Here is a 23,994-nt window from a genome sequence, read left to right as displayed (position 1 = left end):
AGTTAATCATTTACAAATCAATATTGTCTGTATGGACATCAATTTTCCCCCAAAAAAGTGCACATGTAAAACTGCGGTGTTAAGCGATACGGTTGAACAATTTGGGTGCGCCTAACTTTTGTGCTGGTGTGCTTAAGTTAGGCGCACCAGTACAACCATGGCAAAGATTAGTCTACAGCCCTGTTTAAGACGATACTTATTTTCTGCTTGGACAGAAAACGATGATAAATGATCACAGAAACATATTTAACATGGAGTCCTTTCCTGCAACGTCAGCAGAGGAAGTGATGAAGCCAAGGCAAAGGCCTTTTAACCAGATGGGCATCGGTAATTCAGGTGCATCGTTTTAAAGTGGTGCCAGTTAATCATGGCGTTTGGCACAGAGTTATCAGTCCTTTGTTTGCTTATAGCCCAGCTGGATTTTATGATCTCTGCAGTCACAAGAGACTCAGACAGCTCAGTGAAGTTAAATAGAGCATGTGACTGAATGTTGACGTTTCTGTCTTTGGTGGAAACCTCTACATCATTTCCTTTGTGTCATTCACGGATTCAGGTGGTGATTCACCTGAAATCTACGTGAATGATGTGTGTGTGGTTGGGTGGCATTAGTTTGATTGGTGTGTTAAGTGTCGCTCGGCTACAGAAGCTGTACTTCAGCTCATATGTTAGACAGACACGATTCTAACGTGCAGAAATAAAACGCACAGTTTTTCATTTCGTTCTTTATTTGAATTTCTTTATTTTCTGTTTGTCAGCCTTGAGAAACTCTTGCACATTAAACTGGGTTAGGCGAACACGTAAAGGCTAAAGAAGCTTACCAGTGACGTTTTGCCAGATCTGGGTGTGGGTGCCGAACCAGAGTGCAGCACATCACACTTCATCAGCCCCATCACTGGGTTCAGTTAAAATAATCCCCAGAAACAGGAAGTCATATTTCAGAAGTGCTGTGTGTATATGTGGGTCTGTGTGGCTGTGTGTGTGTGTCTGTGTGTGTGTGTATATACGTGGTCTGTGTGTGTGTGTGTGTGTGTGTGTGTTCAGTAACTGTGTCTCACCTTGCTGTCACCTTGTTCCTGCACAATGGTGCAGGTTCAGGTACCACTATCAGTCTGTTATTGGTCGGATGCTGTTACGTGTCCAAACAGCTGTTGTGGAGTGAACACTGAGATGTGATTGGCTGAGTACCTCTTTGTAGACACCGAGGGGTAAAGTGCTGAACGTTAACACGTTATTATTAGTTAACGAGATTCCGATTTAATTGTTCATCTTCCGGATCAGCTGCTGACATCTTTGAGGATAAAAGTGATTCGACAGCTGTAAAAAGGTTCTAATAATGAAGGCAGCGTTTCACAATGCAGCACACACCTCCTCCACATGACCCGCACGCTTTGTCTAATTTAGCTGACCTGTTGTATGTGTTGAAGGAGAAGAGGAGTGTTTCCACCCTCAGATACACGTTAATTCATTTACTGTAGTGTGTGTGCAGATCCGACTCGCAGCCGGCTGTGAGATGCGGACATCCAGAAAATAAAGTTGATCTCTGCAGCTGCGATCGACATCGCAGAAGTTGTAAAAAACCTAAAATGACAGGAAAGGAAAAAATAAAAATAAGTGAAGAAGAAAACGGAGACACACACACACTGACAGGACGTAATGTTGTACAGGTTGGCTCTAAAAGGCTTTCAGGTGTGGATGGAGCTGTGATGGCTCTCAGGGTGCAGCACTGAGTTGGTGCTGCAACAGGCTGGTGTGACTCTGAGACTGTGAGCACTGTTACTGTAGGCGGGAAAATGCTGCATCATTTAGGCACAAATACAAAGCGTTACAGTAATCTAATGAGAGGAATAAGGTGTGGCCGACCTGCGATGCTGTGAGGATTGGAGCTCAGGGTCTTGATGGGCTCCTTTGGGTGCCTGTAACACCTGGGCGTGATTACTGTGAAATGCAGGCATCAGTAACACCTTCAGATGTGCATAATTTACATTTGATCTGTTTTCGGACACATTTCTATCTGTGATATTAACGAACCAATACCCGAAGGAAGTGGATTTCTGACGTGGTAGAGCTTCACTGTTCACTTTGCTGTCCTCCCTGCAGGTTTTATTATGGACTCACGTTTGTGCACTAAAGTAAAGATGGATAAATGTTGTGCATGTCTTGTTATTCTCCCCTGATTGAAGCGTGTGGGCTGAGAGTGGTGTGCATGGGCACAGTGCCACACTGACTTACCTTTGAGCGAGCCAAGGTAACACATTACAAATGTATCCACATGAGCCTTTACTGTGTGATATGCAGCAGCAGACACACTCACTTCTGCCTTTTCCTGATATTCCTCAGCATTTTATCTTATTGTTGGAAACTCCTTTTAAGACTGGGCTGGACTGAAATGGTCACATGACCGCTTTTGATTACAGGATAGGGCTGAAATCTTTCAGGCATTTATCTCGTGCCGGTATGACAACATGTTCTCCTACTGTTCCAGCGCTGAGAGTAGCCACTGTTCTTTCAGTCAAAGGTCACACACACATCTGCATTTCCATTCTCATCATCCAGCTGCTGCACGCCTGTTTTTTCTGTATCACGAATGTTGGCTTGTGTCATCACACCAAAGTCTTCCTGTTACTTCGGCTCATGTGTCTGTTCAGCAGCGTCAGGTCCTGTCGTATGCCTGCTGGGTTTTAGTTTTACGGATGATGTGAAATATTTGAACCAAACAGCAGACACACACACACAGTAAAGGGATACCAAATTCAGAATGTGTGTGTGTGCACTGATTTACTGTGACATGTCACCTTGCTAGAAGCACACACAGATTCAGATTTTGAATCTGACACCCCGTCACGCAGGATTTTGTGTGACAGGTTGTCACTGCTGTGTGTGTGTGTGTGTGTGTGTGTGTGTGTGTGGTCACTGCAGACAAACTGGACCACAGTGCTGTAGAGGAATGGTAATGTGGATCATGTTGAGCTTGTATTTGCTTTTTTACGCCTTGTGCAGCCCTCACACTCTGATGAACGCATCGGAGGGCGGTCCCTGAGCCACTGCTGCCGTTAAACTGGACTAAACTGTCCTTGAGGACTACAGAGTGTTAGAGGAAGGGCGGAATGAAAAGTTTAAAAAAATGGGGCAAAAATCAGGTCTCATGGACCCAATAAAACCAGGTTGCAGGCTCTGAAGAAAAGTGATAGAGACAAACTGGAGCAACATTCATGAAGTGGAATACCACACTGAGGGGAACGCCACCATCCTGCTGTGTGTGAGAGAGAGAGAGAGAGAGAGAGAGAACCTGCTGCAGGCTAGAGCGACAGTGTTCATCAGTGTGTGACAGTAGGACTGCTCAATTAATCGAATTTTAATCTCGATTACGATCTGGGCTTTCAACGATCATTAAAAATGACTGAGCCGATTATTAGCCCCTCCCTTGTGCTTTACTCTCGCGCTGCTCCGTGTGGCAAATCGAGCGCACCTCCCTGCATTTCGAACATGTGTCACAACAATTAAGAGCAGCGGTCTCCAACCTTTTTTGCGCCACGGACCGGTTTATGCCCGACAATATTTTCATGGACCGGCCTTTAAGGTGTCGCGGATAAATACAACAAAATAAAACTAGTACCGGTACCGAAAAAAATAAAATTTATTCATAACACACGTGAAAAGACCAAGGAAAACCGAGTAAACGATAAAAACGATAACAAAATAACGCTGAAAACCGATAAAAACCCTGAAAACTATACATTTCACACCTGAGCCTCAACTCTCGCGGCCCGGTACCAAACGACTAACGGACCGGTACCGGTCCGAGGCCCGGGGGTTGGGGACCGCTGATTAAGAGGACCCGAGGGAAGCTCGGAAAGCTAAGCAGAAGTTATTTGGAGAGGAGAGTGACTGCCGTTGGTTGAAAAGAGAGGTAAAAAAAAAACTTCAGTGGTGTGGAAACATTATGGTTCACGGAGTCAGACGTGGATCAAGTAGACATAGTGTGTAAACTTTGCTACGGTGTTGTAGCTGCACCACAGAGTAACACCATAGCAAAGTTTACTAAACATAGATGTTTACATTTTTCATTTATTTTTTATATTGCAAACATTTGCACTGTTATCAGTATTTGCACACTATTTTATATTATTTTTTGACAATCTTTAAAGTCATTATTCAATACATTGTTATTGTTAAATAAATATCGTCAAATAATCGAGATCTCAATTTCAGTGAAAATAATCGTGATTATCATTTTTGCCATAATCGAGCAGCCCTATGTGACAGTCGGTGCTTGGTGCCATCACGCTGAAGGCAGCCTGTGTGCTGCATTGATATATTGATATGCATGTGCGCCGTCTTTGCAGCGCCCCCTGTAGTCACAGTGTTTTTTGGCTTGGAGTGTGTGTGTGTGTGTGTGTGTGTGTGTGTGTGTGTGTGTGTGTGTGTGTGTGTGTGTGTGTGCACACACAAACCCTTAAATCTACATTTAAGCTTTTATGACCTGCAGTTCAGGGTCTGCATAAACTTCCTGCTCACTTTCCAGTAGAAGTAATGATGACCACTTCGGCAGGTCACATTCACCCACCTGCCCATCCTCTTGTTTTTATCCGAAGCTGAGGTGGGAATGGTGTCATATTCCACATGGATTTTTCCTGAAAGTGTGCTTGGCCTCCTCCTGAGGGATCCTCAGCTGCTTTCAGCCCAGATGAGATATAAAATCTCTCCAATGACTTCGCAGTCTATCTCCTCCCAGTCCTCCTCCCCGAAGGGTGCCATGATTAGACGCTGCACCACCTCTGCTGGCTCTGCTCAGTACGAAGAAGCAGCTGAGCTTCTTGTAGTCCGTGCCTCGTTCTTTCTTTCCTTACCCAAAGCGAATAACCATGGGTGAGGGCAGCACCGCATTCTGCCTCTGCTCCTCCCAATTACTCATGGACGACTCTTTCCCAAACCCGATGAAGGAGATCTGAATACCTGTGTGATATATTTTGAAATGTTGGGTAACCACTCCATCTGCCTAAAACTAGCTTCTTTAAAAACACTGAAGTGTGAGAAACTGTTTTACTTTAATTTATAATGAAGAAAAGACTAAAAACTGATATTTTTCTCTTGCTGGTTGTTTAAAAGCTGCAGACTGACTTTTCTGTGACCTCAGCAGGAGGGTGGAGCCTCATCCATAACAGATATGACAGTGATGAGAGGAGGCACTGGGTGAAGGTGGGTTGCAAAGTGGAATGGAGATGTGCAGCAGCTAAGTAGGCTGACCTGCTGGGTTTCTGAACTTGATTCAATCCTTTTATACCTTTTGGACAATTTTTGCTGCAAAATCTTTCCACCATAAATGAGGCGGAGCCCAAACTCACCGTCAGGGTTCTGAGTCTATTTAATCATCTGGATAATGTCCTGTCTGTGACACGTAGCTGCTGTCCCATCGTCCACCACCACGCACCTGCAGTCCATGAACTGAGTCTGAACACCAAACTCTGAGCTGCATTCGGCTGCTTTGATAAACCATTTCAAATGAGTGGCCAGAGCAGCGGAGTGGAAGTGGTTAATTAATTTGGTGGTTTCTGTGCTGCGGGCGTAGGGCAGCAGTTTAGCTCCTTATGTATTTTTAATAGATTTCTGGCAGCTGAACACATTGAGCCTCCTGAAGGAGAGCTTAACAAGACATCCTGTCATCCTGACAAAGAGAAGCACTCCCAACAATTTAATTCACATTAAACACACAATAAAAGGTGCGCCTGCTCCTCTTCCTGACACGCCTCCATCATCAGAGCAGCAGCCGGTGATGGAGGCGCTCCGTCCTTCAGCCACCTCTCCTCACCCCGAGAGGCATTAACACCTGCAGTTACCTGTCACATTAAAGCTATTAATAGCTCATTAAATACACACACACACACACACCTGCCTCCCGTCTGAAAACTGTTAGCCTTTGATTAAACTGTGTTTGCGTGTGTATGTGTGAGATTTTAATAGCATGGTAGTGTGTTTTCTGTAGATATTTTTGTTTTCCAGCTTCACACAGACAAATGCAAAGTTCTTTTTATATTTAGTGTTTTATGGAAACGCTGCAGGGAAAGTCTGTGTGCAACTATAGACTGTAAATAGAAGATGGACATTCAGACGCTCTGCTTTAGCATTTTGGCTGTGACCATATTTGTGTGAGAGGATGGGGTGCTCACAAAGCTCCAAAATCACAAACACAGTGCAGAGGTCCCGTTCAGGTGAAGCTAGCAGACAGGTAGCAGCTACAGTTACCTGTGTCACCATCCACCCGTCACTCGCAAAGGCCACGCCCCTAATACCAAACCACACAATTTGTGTATCAGGCTGTAAACATGTTTGTTTCTGCTGTGACATTTTAACATCAGGTCTGTGGAGCCTGACTCACTGTTGCCTCTGCTGGATGTCAGAGGAGCTGCAGTGACCTCAGGTACCTGAGGTGGCGTGTGAGGAGCTAGTGATGAGAGCGGGCTCTTCTCGGGTCCATGTATGAATGTAATTCAGCTGTGGACGATATTTTGGGGTGGCTGTTTGCCATCTCAGATATTTCCTATGATTCTCGACGTGCTTAGCTTCATGGCGTTGTGTTAAGTCGTTTGTAGCTGAGTGTGTGACAGCTTCTTCCGATCAGATCTTATCTGACCTGGTCGTTTGAGTCGATGCCACAGAGGAAAGGAGGCGTTTGTGGCAGCTTGTTTTCCTCAGAAAGTGCTCTGACAGCAACATGATGATTAAAAACAAGCGCTCAACTTGTTTCCAGGCATGTCTCAGAGAATTTCTGCTGCCTCGGGCCCCAGAGCCACAAACACAGGACGGGTCTGACCTCCTGCCCCCTCAACAAGCAGGTTTTGGTGCTTGAACCTGAGCAAACAAAAGGAAACAAAAAGTGCTGCAGGACTGATCTCCGAGTCTGACACTGATCATGGTTCTGATGCTGACAGAGGCCCATTTACATCATCATTTTAAATGTATTAAATTACAAATACTGCACTCTCTGCCTTCGTGGCATGGCAGCGTGGCTTCGGTAAGTACCAACGCGGTCGTGACCTCACCGAGTTTGCTCGGCTGTGAATCAAACTTTATACGCAGTGTCTCTGGCTGCTCGCAGCAAACTGAGGCAGGCTGAACCAAAACACCAACTAAACTCACCTGTCGTGTGTTATAACAGGAGCAGGCTGCAGCCCGGCACGTTAAACTGTTCTCAGGTCAATGCTGAGGTAAAGCATGACCTTTCACCTGCTTTAACCAGTTCTGAAAGTTTACCCAAAATGCATTTTGTGAATGATCGTACCAGTTTCTTCAGACTCTGGTTCAGCTAAAGTGCCTGATCATCAGCACAGCTGACGGTCATGTTCTTTGAATGATCCTGTGAGCAGACGGCATCGGTCTGCACTCTTTAATGCTGTCATCGTCATCATCTCATGGCTCCTCATCCTCACCTCCCTCCTCTTCTTTGCGCTGAAGCTATTTAGAATGAACTTTTCTGATGATTTGAACCTGGACAGTCTCTCCTTCAGTGTCACCTCCCTTTGCAGCTTGTACAATTAGTTTTAATGTCTTCAGTTTTGTGCTTCCATGTAAAAACTAAAGAAAAACGTCATGTTTTAACTGCAGATGTTTTACGTTTTCTTTGGTGTCACAGGAAGCCGCTGATGGTTTGCTGTCTCAGCAGACTCGGTGAACGTGACATTTGAAATGTAAAATTTGTCGAATGTCTCCTGGAAATCAAGTCTGGTTTCAGTTATTCTCCAGTTTGAAGTGATTTACTGGTTTTCAGTTTATCTCTGATAACTGCAGTGACCTTTAAATCCAAAAACACAAAACCCTTCACATCTTCAAAGCGGCCACTGATTCTGGAAAGGTCAGTAAGTACGAAGAGCAATAATTAAAGGCACGTTTGCTGACAGTGGAGGAGTTTAGTCTCAGCTGCAGGTTTCCTCACCCTCGCCGTTTGTTGTTTCTTTCACAGATCATTAAACTGATTTTTGTTTGACACCAGATTTGTCTCTGCTTTTCTCCTCGTCTCATCCTCCCTCCTCTCTGTTTCATAATTACCTCCTCACCTCGTTACTCTTCTCCTTCACATCTTAAATGCTCCTCTTTGTTATTCTTTCTTCTCTCCTCCCCTTCTGCTCTTGTGTTTTGGATTTCTTACTCACTTTCTTTCACATTTTTCTCCTCTTCACCTCCCCCTTCATGCTTTTAATTTTATCTCCTCCTCCCTGTCTATGAGCCAATCCGAAAACCGGGCTCCTGATCACTGAGTGAATTTGAGGCATTATTTTTCACATGTAAGTGGCTTCCTGGGAATCCCAACAAATACAGCCATAAACCTCTATCAGTGCTCGGACTCTTTGTCTTTTAACTTGGCACATTTATATAACTGCTCAAAAAGATTATGCACCAGCGTAGGGTCTGAGAGTGCATCCAAGGATTTCATCCTCATACCTGATGACAGTCAGGGTGCTGTTGCCTCACCTGCAGAGGTCTATGTGTCTCTCCATGGATAAGCCTCCCCAGACCAGCATAACGTTCTCCACAGCTTCTACAGACCCTTTCACGTCTATCACATGTGCTCAGGGTGAACCTGCTCTCATCTGTGAACAGCACAGGGCATTCTATGACAAATGTCAGTCAGGTCCACGGTGCCGTGCAGTGAGCGCACTAGAAGGCATCGGGCCCTCAGGCCACCCTCATGAAGCCTGTGTCTGGTTGCTTGTTCAGAGACGTTCACTCCAGCGACCTGCTGGAGATCCTTTTGTAGCCCTTCCAGTGCTCGTCCTCTCCCTCCTTGCACAGAGGATCAGATTCCGGTATTGCTGATGGGTTAAGGCCTTCTACGGCCCTGTCCGGCTCTCCTGGAATCTCTTCCATGTTCCTGAGACTGTGCTGGGAGACAGCAAACCTTCTGGCAGTGGCACGTATTGATGTTCCACGCTGGAGGAGTTGAACTACCTGTGCAACCTCTGTAGGGTCCTGGTATTACCTCATGCTACCAGCAGTGACACTGATCTTAGCCAAATGCAGTCATAAAAGACGAGGAGGGGAAAATTAAAAACATTCCTGGTTTGGGGTCGTCTCATTGTTGCCCCTCTATTGCACCCCCCTCTGATCCTTACCTGATCAGATCAATATCCAGGAATTTAAGTGACTTGATGATGTGCTCTGATTAAAAAGTGTTTTTGTGAGAGGTGTATAATTTCTCATGTTGGTTGTTCTCCTCTCCTGGTTCTCCTCCTCTTCCCTGGGCTGCAGAGCGGTGGTGTGAGCGTTATGGAGACCTGCGAGGGGAGCTGCTATGCGTGGAGCTGGAGAAGGAACGGCAGGGTTTGGGCCTCAGCCTGGCGGGGAACAGGGATCGCTCCCGCGTCAGCATCTTCGTGGTCGGGCTCCATCCCGGGGGGCCGGCTGCCCGCGATGGGCGCATTCAGATTGGAGATGAGCTTCTGGAGGTGAGAAGAGTCCAGATTATCATTTTACATAAATTACATCAACCACAGTGAGAGTGAAAGCATGGCGTTCATGAGAGATGACTTTAATCATGTGTGAGGAATTTAGTGCAACATCTGCAACATCTGGGCCATCCTTTTTTTTTTTTTTTTTTATAAATTTGTTTTTGTCAATTATGTCAAAGCCTCATGCAGGTGGCTCTTCTACCTGCAGACGAGCAGATGCATCAGACTGAAGAGAAAACACTTGAGTGCAGCTCTCAGGTCGATCTGGTGTGTGTGTGTGTGTGTGTGTGTGTGTGTGTGTGTGTGTGTGTGTGTGTGTGTGTGTGTGTGTGTGTGTGTGTGTGTGTGTGTGTGTGTGTGTGTGTGTGTGTGTGTGTGTGTGTGTGTGTGTGTTGATATAACATTTTGTTTCTTGTAGTTCTCGGGGACCTTTCAGCGGTCTGCCGCTCTGAGGACACATTTACTACTGTTGTTGTCTGTCTGTTTGTATTCAGGAAGTAATAACCCTCCCTCACTTTCAGCACCTGTGGACATCAGGTAACTCGTCTCCACCCCTCTGTCTGCATTTCAGATTAACAACCAGATTCTTTATGGGCGGAGCCACCAGAACGCCTCAGCCATCATTAAGAGTGCCACCTCCAAGGTGAAGCTCATCCTGCTCAGGTAGGACTGCAGTGCATGGTGGGAAAGTCTGAGCATTTAAAAAAGGTTCCATACACAGTGGCCTGCTGCGTTATGGAACCTTTTGGTTATTAAACTAACACTGGTGCTGCTACCAGTGTTAGTTTAATAACACTAATAAGTAACATTTTTATTCAGTCAACAAAAAAAGTCATTTTACAAATAAACCTTTCAGTGTCTGATTCAGCAAGCTGTGGTCTCTTCCTCCTGTTACAGCAATAAAAAAACAAAAAACAAAAAATTAAAATTTCATATAATTAAGTTAAATAATATTTGATCTCACAGCAGCTGAAACAAACAGTAATAATAAATATCAGTAATAATATTTCATTTTAAAATAATTAAAGCAATATTTGTGCATTAAGTTGTTAAAAATTATTAAAGAATTATTATTATTAATAAAGACTTCTTTGCAAAGCCGTCTGGTGAGCTGCATCAGACCCTTTGCCCGGTTTCCTGACCTAAACACTTCCTGACTCCGCCCCCTTTTTTATCCTGTATAGCGTGTTCTATTGCTGTGTGTCTTGATTGTGAATAATATCATAGTTATTCTCTGATGCTGTCGTTCATCCACAAAAATATAACCTTGTGCGTCAGTGAGAAGGTCTGTGCAGGAAACTCATGAAGAACAAGCTGTTTCTGTTTCCTGTCACTGCATTCTCTGCAGCACATCATCAGCTGATGCATACTGAGCATGCTCAGCTGAGTCTGAGGAAAACACAGCTGCATTCCCTTCAAAATAAAAGCTGCTTCCTGATGTGGAGGATGACTCCCAGGCTGTGGAGATGAAGCTCAAAGCATCCCAGAGCTCAGGCTTTACCACAGCAGGGACGGTGAAACGCCTCCTTCACACTCACTGAGGAGTCATTTACGATCCAGGGAGGAGATGGGCAGATTATACTCCTCCTTCCTCCTCCTCCTTCCTCTGCAGATCCATAAATGATCTTTTGTGATTAGCAGCTTTGAAGCAAGCGGGTGTGTTTAAGTCCAAAGCCTGGCTCATGGGGCCGGGTTAGCACTCCGTCACGCAGATTTAAACCCTCAGCCTGACAGGATGAAGACCATCGCGCTTATCCTCCTCTTTCTGAGGAGAGTTTATCCACATTGTCACTCAGTTTCACCTGATATGGGACGTGACGGAGCTGTAAGTGGATCAAATTATCAGCACAGGAGAGATGAAAGGGAGGAGATGGTTTCAGGTGAATGTGCTCAGACTTTAATCAGCACAGATTGTTCATGTTTGAAGTGTGAAAAGCAGACGTTAGCTTTGATAAAAGGAAAAATAGGATTCAACTTTTTGTCTGCAGCCCTCATTTCGACAGGATGTCAGAGGCAGAGGTGAAGAATGAAGTCCTCACTGTTCTCTTCTAATTTAACTCATCAGTTAAATTCAGCCATCAGAGAAACAGCAGAATGAGAGACACTTAAGTTGAAATCCTTCTCTGAGCTTCAGGCCGTACCTCTCTCCAGGTTTGGTGAGAGAAATTTGAAGATTTTGATTGGAGGTTACTGATTAGCGGGTATATCTGTGAGTAAGGCTCTCATGCACTCTTTGATTTGATATTCGCAGAACGACAAAAGTCGCAGATCATTGACTGCTCACATCCCAACCCACTCTCATTGTTCCCACTGCTTCATACCAGCCCCAAACCCAGCGTCCCCACAGCTACACCTCAGCCCACTCCCAGCATCCCCACAGCTTAATCCCAGCCCACACCCAGCGTCCCCACAGCAACACCTCAGCCCACTCCCAGCATCCCCCATAGCTTCCTTCCAACCACTCCCAGCATCCCAGCTCACTGCCATGTCCACATAGCTTCTTCCCAGCCCACTCCCAGCATCCCCACAGCTTCATCCCAACCTGCTCTCACATCCTCACAGAATTATCCTAACCCACTCCCAGTGTCCCTGCAGCTTCATCCCAACCCACTTTCAACACCACCATAGCCTCATACCAGCCCACCAGGTCAAAGCAGCTCTGACCTCCTGAGAGGGAGCTGCAGTAGATCAGCGGATTTTCTCTTCCGGATGTTTTTCTCTGTATGAGATCACATTTACATGGTTTCTGCATCATGTTGCTTTTAAGACTTCCTGACTGTTATATGATTGGCAGATTTATCACACAGACTCACAAAGACAAACATCGGAGCTAAGCAAGCGTCTCATGGGGCCTCACCCTGCAACATACTTTAATAACGGGGCTAATTCTGCATGAAACTGTAGCAGAAAAACAGGAAATATTAAGCTGCTCATACTGATCATTTAGATGGGGTCAAACCACCAGGTTGATGTTTAGTTAAGATTTCACTGCTGAGCATCTCAAAGTTATTTAATTGATTTTCTTTTTATTAAAGAAAGCAGGTCAATATGAGGTGGATGAAGGTGTCAGTCTGAAGTGTGAGACTGCTAAAGATCTCCTTTACCCCATCTGATTGGTCGTTCACTGCACCCCAGTGTCGGCATGGAAACAAGTAAATCACAGGGAAAACAGGAGATCAGTGCTCACTGAGCCAGGGAAGCAGCAACCAACAATCAGCTGACTTTGATGTGTCTGTGATGTCCTCATCAATCCACCGGCGCCGGTGTCTGTCACTTCCTGACAGCTGTAGTGTTGGCCTGAGACAGTGATGGAAACGTGTGACTGATGGTCAATCAAAACCCGCAGACTTCACAGGTTTAACGAGACCTGATCGAATCATTGATTTCTGACATCAGAGACGTCTGACGTCAGAAACCTGACTGATACGTTTCACCTGATTTAGCAGCATTGCATTGTTTTATTTTTGTAATTATTCACAAAACTGTTGAGAGGAAGTCTGATGATGTTTCCAACTTAGTGTTTGTGTCAGTGTTAGTCTTCTCTTCTGCTGGTGTAAGACGAATGCAGCATAACAGATAAACCTGACTGAAGCTGTAACAAATGCTGGTCTGCGCTGACTCACAGATATCTGTAACACTACCAGTGTTGGTCAAGTTACTTCAAAAAAGTAATTAGTAACTAATTACTGATTACTTCTCCAATAAGGAATAGAATAGAATAGAATAGCTCTTTATTGTCACTGTTACAAGAACAATGAAAGGCAGTTTGGCATCTCTCCGTGTGAAATACACAATAGTGTAAGTAAGTATTTACTAGAGATGGACCGATCCGATATTACGTATCGGTATCGGTCCGATACTGACCTAAATTACTGGATCGGATATCGGAGAAAAATAAAAAATGTAATCCGATCCATTAAATATCACGAAAGCACCTCACAAAACTTGCAACACGCCGTAACTCACCTCAGAACGTTAGCACGTCGGAGCAATATGCATCACGTGATAGAGCGGCTGTGGCATGCGGGACCTGTCGGCGGTCTGGATAGCATGTGGAGCTTTGCTAGCTCTTTAAAATACCAGAATAGGGAGGATGGTGTAGGTCTAAGTTTATTAGATTGATCAGTATTGCTGAACTATGAAATATTTTTTTTGTATACAGGTATAACAGAATAGCTTTAGTGTAGTTGTTGTTTTAAACTTGAGTATGAACTTGCAGACTTGCAAAATGCAGCAAGATATTTTAAAAAACAGTTTTGTTGATTAAAAAACACTATATCGGATTCATATCGGTATCGGCAGATATCCAAATTTATGATATCGGTATCGGTATCGGACATAAAAAAGTGGTATCGTGCCATCTCTAACATAAACTGCTATTATTGTGACCGGTGTGAGCTCTCTCAGCAAGTAGAAGGGTCTACACTGAACTATCATGTACTCATGATAGTTCATGAATGTCCTGTCACTCTTAAATCTATTTTCACCTGTTTAGCAGAAGTGGAGCAGGCGGCGGTTTGCCCGTTGCTGCAGCAGTCTTGTCAGTGGGGGGTTTCTCTGTGAATTTCACATTCCCGTGGCAGCATGCGAGGTACTTGCTCAGAAGCTTAGGGTTTTTTACGCTCTAGAAATAAGTTTTCTTCCCACGGAGAGTACAGCACATGCAGATGTTTTTTTTCACTTTTTACGGATTTATACTCAAGGTAAGGTCAGTACTTCCATGCTTTAAACGCTGTATAGTCATATTCGCAATCCATATTATCCATTGTTGATCTGCACATGTCTGTTACCACGAACGTTGCACGTACTTACGTCAGTGTCATGAGACACTCTCACAAACAAAATCATGGTTTAGTAACGCATTAACGCAGCGTGCTTACAGGAAAGTAACAGTAATCTAATTACTTTTTTGCAATAGTAATCCCTTACTTTACTCGTTACTTGAAAAAAGTAACCGTGTTACTTGTAACGCGTTATTGCTCATCTCTGAACACTATGCAGATATTCTGGCCATGATGTTATGTCTCCTGTTTCTTAACGTCCTTTGTTTTTTGAATTTGAAATATTAAAACGCAGCAACTTTTTTATGTTTTTATGATCATCATACTAAATGTAATGTTTCCTTGTGAATATTTTTCTTTGGCTGAATAAATGAAGGAAGCTGTTTCCTGCAGTTGAGTTTGTATCTCTGTGCTGCATTCAGGACTTTTATTCTTCCTGCAGCGTGAATGACGTCCGCCTCTCAGGGTAAACGTGGTCTTTAGAATGAATCAGTATGGCGGAGGAGGGAGAGGAGGAGGAGGTGGTGTGTTTGGAAGAGATGAAGGGACTCCTCCCATGATTCCCTGATCATATCAGTGTTCTGTTTTGACTCTTATGATGGTCCTCTCTCTCGCTCTCTCTCTCTCACGCTCTCTCTCTCTTTTTCTTCCTTCCTCCTGCGGCTCTGATTAAATCGTGTCAGAGCTGCAGGACGTTGGCGCTCTCGCCGTGTTCAGCATCCTCGGACTGAGTGCTGCAGTAATGAGCTCTGAGAATGAACATAAGAACAGGACGAGGACCTTAGCGGCTCCCGTGATGCAGATGGCTCCATTTAATGGCGATGCCTCAAATCCAACGAGCTTCAGACACCTCCTCTGAGGGTTTGAAGTGACGGCGGAGTTGTTCCACATGGCGCTACGCCCTCCTTCGTGTCTGCCGGCTCTCTGGGGGGCGTTGCTGCTGTTTTCTGCTCTGTTACCCGCCAAGCTGTTGCTGCAGTTGTAGATATAATAAATGCGGCTTCAGCCGGGCCCGGTGGACTGAGCCTAAGTTTGGATTACAGCTATGGCCCTATCAGGAGAGGAAGAGGAGGAGGAGAGATGGTGTCACACTGTCTGCCATTACAGCGTTACATTTTCTGTTTACACGTCAGTGTTTAAAACTTAATTCTGCTTTGTTCCAGCCTGCTGTTCCTCTCATTCGTGAGTCAGCTGAGACATGAGAACTTTGCAGTGTGTTGATGTATGCCGAGACTGTACATAAAGGTTGAATATCATCTTAGGTTTGTGATGTCCTGGCATGAAGTTGAACATTTCCATCATCACAATTTTGCCTTTTTGGGGTCAGATGAATACAGCCTGGATCGTTTGCTTTCTCTGGCCTCCTTTCTGACTGTAACAGGTCCTTCAGTTCCAAAGCAAACACTACGTTCTATTCAATCAGAGCTGAAACCAGCAACCAAGACAAGAAACTCCTTTGCAAACTTTTTAGTGACCTCAGTGATCGAATGAGCAGGCGACCCATTTCCTGACTTCTATCCAATCAGACATCATTTTACAATCAGTCATGCTGACAGCCAGAGGATACCTGCTGCGTAAGGCATAAACACACAAATTCTGCAGGTGTGGCAGAGCTGTGATCCGAATGTATCAAATTTCAGATCCGTGGAAGAAAATGGATGAATCAATATTTAAGATTTCACCACTAGGTGGCAGTGTTTTATGAGAAAGTCCTGGCTTAGCTGTCCCTGCAGTGCAGGGGTGATGAGGTTTGAACTTACTGTTTGTGAAGCTGAAGTTTGTTCTCACGGTTTTGTGTTTTTCTATTTTTGTGTAAATCTGTGTTTCCTTTTTTCTAAATGTATTGATCAAACTAAGATCCGGGGAGGGATAAAAAAACAAAACAAAACAAAACTGGGCTCTCCCACCTGGAGGGGGAAACCAGGTGGGGATTGCCCAGAGGTGTGAGGAAACCAGGAGCTGCACAGACTACGCTGAGGAAACATGAGTGAGTCATCAGTGAGGAGTGTTCACTACAGCAGCACAAAGTGACAGATGGATGACAACGTAGAGGAAACCGTTGCTGATGCTGCAGTGTGAGACTCGAAAGAGCACACAAGGAGACGCCTTCACAGTAAAACTGAAGCATCTGTCTGTTTTTATTTCTTTTTTACTTAAAAAAGATTAAAAAGATGAAACCTGCAGCTGCTGAGGAGGACCTCGGACTGTGGAGCTTTGTTTCCGGTTGTCCTCCTCTGTGGATTCTCCCGGGATCACAGATTTCTTTAGCCTGTTGTTGAGCCCTGACACTCAGCTATGTGAAGCATCACCGTCATGCTGCTGCAGTTTAAAGAGCTGCACTGCTCTGTCCAAGTTGTAGGTGAGCTGCAGCTACTCTGAAGCTGTTACAGCTCTGCTGCACCTCCACGACGCACTCTGGAAATTCCAAACCAACAGACATAATGAGTTTAAGCCAGAGAGACTGGTGAATCTGATGGCACAGTCACAAAGCTTTGCATAGTTCCAGAGCAGATTCAGTCGGTCCTGCTCAAGTAAATCCATCTTTGTTGCTCAATGCTGAGTCAGAGGGGAGGCACATGGATTCAGGCTGTTTCCATTATCATGTCACTGTAATATCGCGTCACATGTGACACACTGCATGTTATTCCTCAGGCCAATCACAGCTCTACATCATCCTGCATGATGTAAGTAAGTAAAATGTATTTGTATAGCACTTTTTAAGACAGGAATGTGTTACAAAGTACTTTACAAGGAATACAAAAACATATCAGACAAAACAACATATTACACAAGAACGTTACCCAAATGCCTGTCTTAAAGATGTGTTTTCAGCTGTTTTTCAAAAGAAGTCACAGAGTCGGTGGTGCGTAGAGGGGGTGTAAACTGTTCCAGAGTATTGGTGTTAGGGTTTGGAAAGCGTGATCCTTTGTTTTCAAACGGGTCCGTGGAATAGTCAGAAGACCACTATCAGTGGATCTATAGATCTGTTTTGGAGAGTAAGGGTGAAGAAGCTCGATGATATAAGTGGGGGCCTCTCCTCGTAAAGACATAAAAGTTAGAGTGAGGATTTTAAACTGATATCTATACCCAACCAGAAGCCAGTGCAAGGACTTTAACAAGGGAGTGATATGAGTGAATTCATGACTGTGGGTTAACAGCCTTGTTGCGGCATTTTGCACTGCTTGAATGTGATTTAAAGATGCCTTTGTCAGACATGTTGTATGATTTTAGGCTTGATACTCTCTGGAGCAAGAACTAAACACTCAGTCTTGTCTGCGTTCAGCTGCAGAAAATTGTTTGCCATCCAACCATTAATTTACTTAAGACAGTCCATTAGGATGGATAATTTGTCTAATTCCCAAGGTTTAAACGAGATATACAATTGGATATCATCTGCATACAGATGGTAGGAAATCATTTTGAAACTGCTAATGATAAGGCCTAAAGGCAGAATATATAATGAAAATAACAAGGGGCTTAAAACCAATCCTTGTGGAACCCCGCATGAAAATTCAGCTATATCTGACCAAAGGTTTCCTACTGAAACCAAAAGTGATCTAACTGCCAGAAATGATGTGATGCATTTTAGGACAGATCCAGATATCCCTACCATGTGATTTAAGTGGTGGATTAAGATCTGATGATCAAAGGTTGAGCTAAGGTCCAGTAGAACAAGGACTGAGCAAACACCTCTGTCTGTGGCCATCAAAAGGTCATTTGTGACTTTAAAGAGAGCTTTCTCTGTGGAGTGTAACTTTCAAAAACCTGACTGAAAGTTATCGAGACTTTTTCTAATATTTTAGAAATGAAAGGAAGTTTTGAGATGCGTCTGTAGCTTGTCTGAAGTGTTGGATCCAGGTTAGGCTTTTTCAGCAGAGGTTGAATAACCCCCTGTTTAAAACACCTGGGGACAGAGCCGGACAGCAGGGAAAAGTTTATCAATGTGACCACAGAGGGCCCAATGGTGTCAAAAACAGAGAAGTAGGTAAGACATCAGCTGGACTCGTTGAGGGTTTCATTTGACTTAGTATTTCCGATGGATCTTTTAAAGAAACTGAGTGAAAAGACTCCATAATTATGGGATGTGGGAGATCACAGTTGAAGGGGCTATCTAAGGGAGTTATATTTCCTCTTAGGCCACTAATCTTATCTTGGAAAAATCTTAAAAAGGCATTGCAATCCATATCTGAGAAGACTGGTATACATGGAGTTGGAGGAGAAATGATGCTATTGACTGTATCGAAAGAACCTTAGGATTTCTTTTTCTTACTGCAAGTAGTTTAGAGAAATAAGTGGCTCTCACATCTTTCACTATGTTGTTAAAGGTGGATAATAGCTCTTTTAAGTGGAGCTTATGAACCTCAAGTTTTGTGGCTTTCCACAGGCGCTCAGTTTAACGGCAGATTTGCCTAAAGCTGCGGATAGCTTCTGTGATCCAGGGCGGGGATTTTACAGTGCTGCCTTTCTGATTTTGAGAGGATCCACTTTATCTAGAATTTTTAGACATTGCAAATTGAAGGATGCCACATGCATCATCAGTTTCAGGTAGATTATTATAAAACCCTCCATCCATCCATCCATCCATTTCTTCGGCTTATCCGGGGCCGGGGTCGTGGGGGCAGCAGCCCAAGCAGAGAAGCCCAGACCTCCTCTCCCCAGCCACCTCCTCCAGTTTATCCGGGGGAACACCAAGGCGTTCCCAGGCCAGCTGAGAGATATCTCTCCAGCATGCCCTGGGTCTGCCCCGGGGCCTCCTCCCAGTGGGACATGGCCGGAAAACCTTGCCCAGGAGGCGTCCTCGTCAGATGTTTGAACCACCTCAACTGGGTCCTTTCGATGTGGAGGAGCAGCAGCTTTACTCTGAGCCCCTCCCGAATGGCTGAACTTCTCACCCTATCCTATCTCTAAGGGATTATATTTACACGATATTATAAAACAATTCCACAAATTCTTCTACCACAGAGTCAGTAATTAGACATGAATGCTTCACATGAACAAAGGGCAGAGTGTCACAGATAAAGGAGAGATCAAATACAGTACAGGTGTGGGCGTGTGTGTAGCAGTCTGTTCAAACTGAAGTGAAAAACTCGTTATTCTCTGTGTCTCTGCAGAAACGACGATGCAATAAACCAGATGGCCGTCCCTCCCTTCCCCTCTCCCCCTCCACCACCCTCTCTCAGCCCAGCCAGCCCTGAGGTAAACGAACACACACACACACACACACACACACGGGATACAGCTTCTCTGTCCCCATACCTTTGGATATGTGCTCTCCAGTTTTGAGCAGTGACACTTGTCCTGGTATAAATATCAGGTGCTGCATTTAAAATCCTTTTGTTGAATGAAACAGTATTTTTGTCTGTTGTAATGTCACTGTGTCAGGCTGAGTGATTACAGACTCGTTAATGTCGCCTTTTTGAGAAAAATATATATACACTGCTACCTTGTCAGTGCTTGGTCACTTTCATGACGTCTTCACGTCATCATCAAGCCGCAATACAGCTGACATTTTGTGGTGTAAACCTATATGATGCCAGCCAGATAGTGTGAAAAGAATAAAAAGGTTTGTCGTCAAAGTTGAAACAGACCAGAGGAAGCAGGTGAAGGTCACCATGAGATCATTTAGCCAAACGTCCATGTAAGTGTGAGTAATGGCAGGATGGAGTTCTCTTTAATGACCGTGGTTTAATCCTCAAAATGTTCAGACTGCTGTGTGTAAAATGTTTTGATCTGATTTATTTGGTCGTCTTGATGAAAAAGTTCACCTGTGAGAATTTGCAGGAGGTGTAGGTAAAAGTTTTCAGGTAATGTTTCCTGTCCTTTGTGAAGATGTTAGTGTTTCACAGACGGATGAGCCTTCAGTGTTTGCACAAAGAAGAGAAACTATTCATATTTAAAGTTTAGGGTCGCGAAACAGTCGGTTATTGATTGTTTATGTGGAAGTCCATCAGCTGTGTGACCGCGCTCAGAACACAACAACGTTCAGCTTTGACCTCCACAGAGAAGAAAGTGGCGTCTGCTTGTTTGAGACGAGCACCGAAGTTCATTCTTTGTGTTTGTATGTCAGTGTATCTCGCCCACCCTGCTCAGTGGATCCACCCCCTCTGACGGGCCCTGCCCCCCCGACGGCTTGACGCTCCACCCGCTGTCGGATGCGCCGGTGAGTGTGAAGCTGAAACGGAAACGGAAACGTGGGAACAAGTTGTAAGTGTGAGCTGATCTGAGGTCTGCTTAACAGGACGAGCCAAGCGACGAAGCCGAGCAGAACAGCAGGAGCAGGAACAGCGTCCCCGAGAGTCTGAGAGAGGCCAACACTTTCAGAAAGGTACACAGCCATCAGACTCCGCCCCCAGGGTGTAATTGTTCAGATTATTATGGTAATGTTCACCCTTGGGAACCTTAATACTGACATTCTCTGATCAAACAGACCAGACTTCATGTGAACTTTTCCAATTTTGGAACTGTTGTCTTCTGTTTACTCCTGACCATCGTCAACTTTTCCTGTGTATGAATCTCATCAACAATTATGAGTGACGGATGAGATAAGGTGTAAAACATACCCTTAGATCTGCAGGTCTCCAAAATCCAAGAAAGTGAAAACAGCCAGAAGAGTGATTTTATTGGGACATATTTCATATCTCCAAAAGTTGATTCTGTTCATCTGGACGTAACGTTTTCAGTGGGAGACTTCTTCAGTCTCAGCTGACTGCAGGTTTCCCAAATCTTATAAACAGTACATTTGCATAATAACTGAAACCAGCCCACTGGAGGAACAGTAGGCTGGGAGGTCAGTTCCTTCATCATGATTATGCAAATTCTCATGACCATTGACCAACAACCATGGCCGTGAGTACCATTCACAGAGAGTTGGGGAATGGCTGCAATCACAGCATTGTACGATGGCGAAAGATGTACCCTTAGGCCCCCTCCTCGATTCAGAGATGGTCTTTCCCTTTTCACGTAAATGGCCTCCTTGACTGCGCGCTCAAACCAGCGTTCCTCCCTGTCAAGGATGTGTACATCCTCATCATTGATGTGCCAAAAATTGTTCCACCCCAAGGATCCGGTCCCCCGAAACAAACAGAGTAACATAGTGTACGCAGTTAAGTGCCAGGAGGATTGCCAGGACATCAGGGAAACCAAACAAACTCTGGCAAAGCGGATGGCACAACACAGAAGAGCCACCTCTTCAGGCCAGGACTCTGCAATCTATTCACACCTACAGGCCAGTGGACACTCTTTCAATGATGAGGATGTACACATCCTGGACAGGTCACTTGGATGAGTGACGAAACGTTTCTCCCACTGAAAACGCTACGTCCAGATGAACAGAATCAACCTTTGGAGATTTACTTACCTGGATGATTGAGAATGAATCAAGACGACATATTTCATATTACAAACTTTGTCCTCGGGGTTTTGTTCCAGATGTCCCAGAAATGTGACTGAATGAGGACATGAATGTGTCTCCTTGACCCGCTGTGCTCTGTTTCCTCTGCAGAGGCTGAAAGCTACAGAGTCTCCAGAAAATGAGCTGCAGGCTACACTGGAGCAGCAGGTAACCTCACAGGAAGCGCCCATATCCTTTAAGTTAAAGATGAGATCATGTGGTTGCTGTTATTATGGACTTATTTCACTTCGCTCAGTTTGTTCTTATCAGTCACACAAAAGCCTCTATCAATACATCTGATCTGTGTGTGTGTGTGTGTGTGTGTCCAGTCACACAGTAAACGGATGGCAGCTTCTCCTCCTCTGATCAGCCCCGATCAGCACAGAGGTACAAACACAGACATTTAACTGTGAAAAATCAGATCGACATGCAGACTTCATGTTTCTAAGAGTAAACTGATCCTCGTCCTCCTCAGACCCAACCTGCTGTGCTGTGGTTCCTGGTCAGGAGACACTGCTCGAGATCTGCAAAGGTCGATCTGGACTGGGACTCAGTATAGTGGGAGGAAGAGACACACAGCTGGTAACACACACACACACCGTGTGTAACTTTACAGTCCAGTGCTATACCTGCTTTTGTAACCAGCTGTGAGCATCAGTGATGATCTAACAGCTGTTACTGTCCGTCCTTTTAAAGTTATTAAGGATCACAAATGCTGGAAACTCCTTAAAAAGTGTCAGATTTTTAATTATTGTTTTTGCCTTTATTTGATAGTAACAGTGTAGAGAGACAGGAAAGCAGGGAGAGAGAGGGAGGGGAAGACAGCAAAGGTCCACGGGTCAGACTCCAACCCGGGCCCATGGCACGTGGTTGCCAGCTCATCCCACTGAGCTAAACTGGCACCAAACACGCTAGATGTTCCCGTGTGCAGCTAAATTGTTTCTCCGTTTAAATAAGGTTTTTACAGAAAATAACCGGCTGACTGACAGGCAATCAGGAAAGAGTGCTGGACACACCGTTCTGTGACAGAAAGCCTGACGTTCACACTTTACCTGTAGAATCTGTGTTTAGTATTTGGTGTGAGACAGACTTGAGTGAGAGTCTCACACTCTCCTCAGCATCGAGGATGGTGCTGAGAATGCTCAGCCTTTTTCGATAATCGATTTTCTGATTAAAATCGATTTCTGCTTGAATAAAGTCATATCGATTCATTAAATCCCAAATCAATTTTTAAATATAAATGTATTTTGCCAGAAATGCCAGAATCTAAGGTTAAACCTCACAAAATTATTTCAACAACCACCAAACAGCTAAAGCAGTAAATGAGAGCAGGATTCCACAAAAAGACGTAAACACAAAGTGCGGACCCGATGCATCATAATCAGTGAAATGTCGTCTTTCTCACCCGATGGCACGTACCCAGACGTGTACGTACAGGTGGAGCTGAAAGCCGACAGCTCACAGATTCTGAAGCTGCAGGTTTAGTCACTCTCCAATGAAAGTTGACTGAACCAGCAGCAAAAGAAGATCCAAACTACGCTTCACATTTCGCTTCACATAAACATCGACATGAATTCCCTCTTAGTTTTGCTATTTTGCTTCCACCACGATAAAATCACACTTCCTGCACAGCTCTTTCTCTCTCTGTCAGTGTACTTCAAGAACAGTTTCCCATCTCAAATCTCTGTTTTCTGAATTATTTGCTTGGTTAACCCTAGAACACTATCGCTGGGTGATTTTCACCCGAGCAAATACATTTACATTTTGGAGCATTATTTTAGGGTCACCCCATGACACTTTTTTTCATTTTGTTAGACATGGCACAGTTGAAAGTAAAAGCAGACCACTCTGATTTGTCATGTGTTGTCATATTTTGATATATTTTGATGACAAGTACGTTTTGTTGGTCATATTATATCACGTAAAAATCACCCGGTATTAGTGATTGCGTTTATTTATAGTTTATTTATAGCAATAGTGTTCTAGGGTTAATACCCACCAGTCATAAATGATCAGAATTATAACATTTCTATAAATGACAAACTGGAGGACTATGATCAAATCTGGAGGTCACTCACTGAGTATCTGGAAACTATGGACAAACAAGAAACTACTATGTGGGCTTTACCCTAGGTTATAACAAAGTGATAGCACTCTGGGATCAGGGAAGGGTGTGGGGAGGGAGATTTTTTTTTTGTTGTTGTTGTTGTTTGGCTTTTTCTACCGTCTTGGTTGTCTGTTTCATTTTTTGTTGTTGTTGTTTTCCCCCTTTCTTGGTGATAAAAATATAAAAATTAAGCAATGAGAGCCCATGGGGCATTTTTGTAATCGTTACTTGTGCTTCACTGTAAAAATATTTGAAGAGAGAGAGAGAGAGATTATA

The 23,994-nt window shown here is 44.3% G+C and overlaps 1 protein-coding gene across 10 annotated transcripts in view; it reads left to right on the top strand.

Moving 5' to 3' along the window:
* The window catches only part of patj (PATJ crumbs cell polarity complex component), an 88,689-nt gene that overhangs the window by 56,166 nt on the left and 8,529 nt on the right, over nt 1-23,994 (top strand). For all 10 annotated transcript variants that reach the window (XM_085448218.1, XM_085448215.1, XM_085448217.1 and 7 more), the window contains 8 exons: nt 9,241-9,437; nt 10,012-10,103; nt 19,333-19,417; nt 20,289-20,381; nt 20,460-20,546; nt 21,723-21,779; nt 21,941-21,998; nt 22,087-22,193. In XM_085448218.1, coding sequence (XP_085304344.1) covers nt 9,241-9,437; nt 10,012-10,103; nt 19,333-19,417; nt 20,289-20,381; nt 20,460-20,546; nt 21,723-21,779; nt 21,941-21,998; nt 22,087-22,193 — 776 coding nt within the window. The remainder of the gene's footprint in view (nt 1-9,240; nt 9,438-10,011; nt 10,104-19,332; nt 19,418-20,288; nt 20,382-20,459; nt 20,547-21,722; nt 21,780-21,940; nt 21,999-22,086; nt 22,194-23,994) is intronic.

Source organism: Copadichromis virginalis, linkage group LG23 (assembly GCF_057382275.1).
Source record: "Copadichromis virginalis isolate Kocher_CV1m ecotype Utaka linkage group LG23, C_Virginalis_male_GT1.1, whole genome shotgun sequence".
NCBI lineage: Eukaryota > Metazoa > Chordata > Actinopteri > Cichliformes > Cichlidae > Copadichromis > Copadichromis virginalis.
This window is presented reverse-complemented; position numbering and strand designations above follow the sequence as displayed.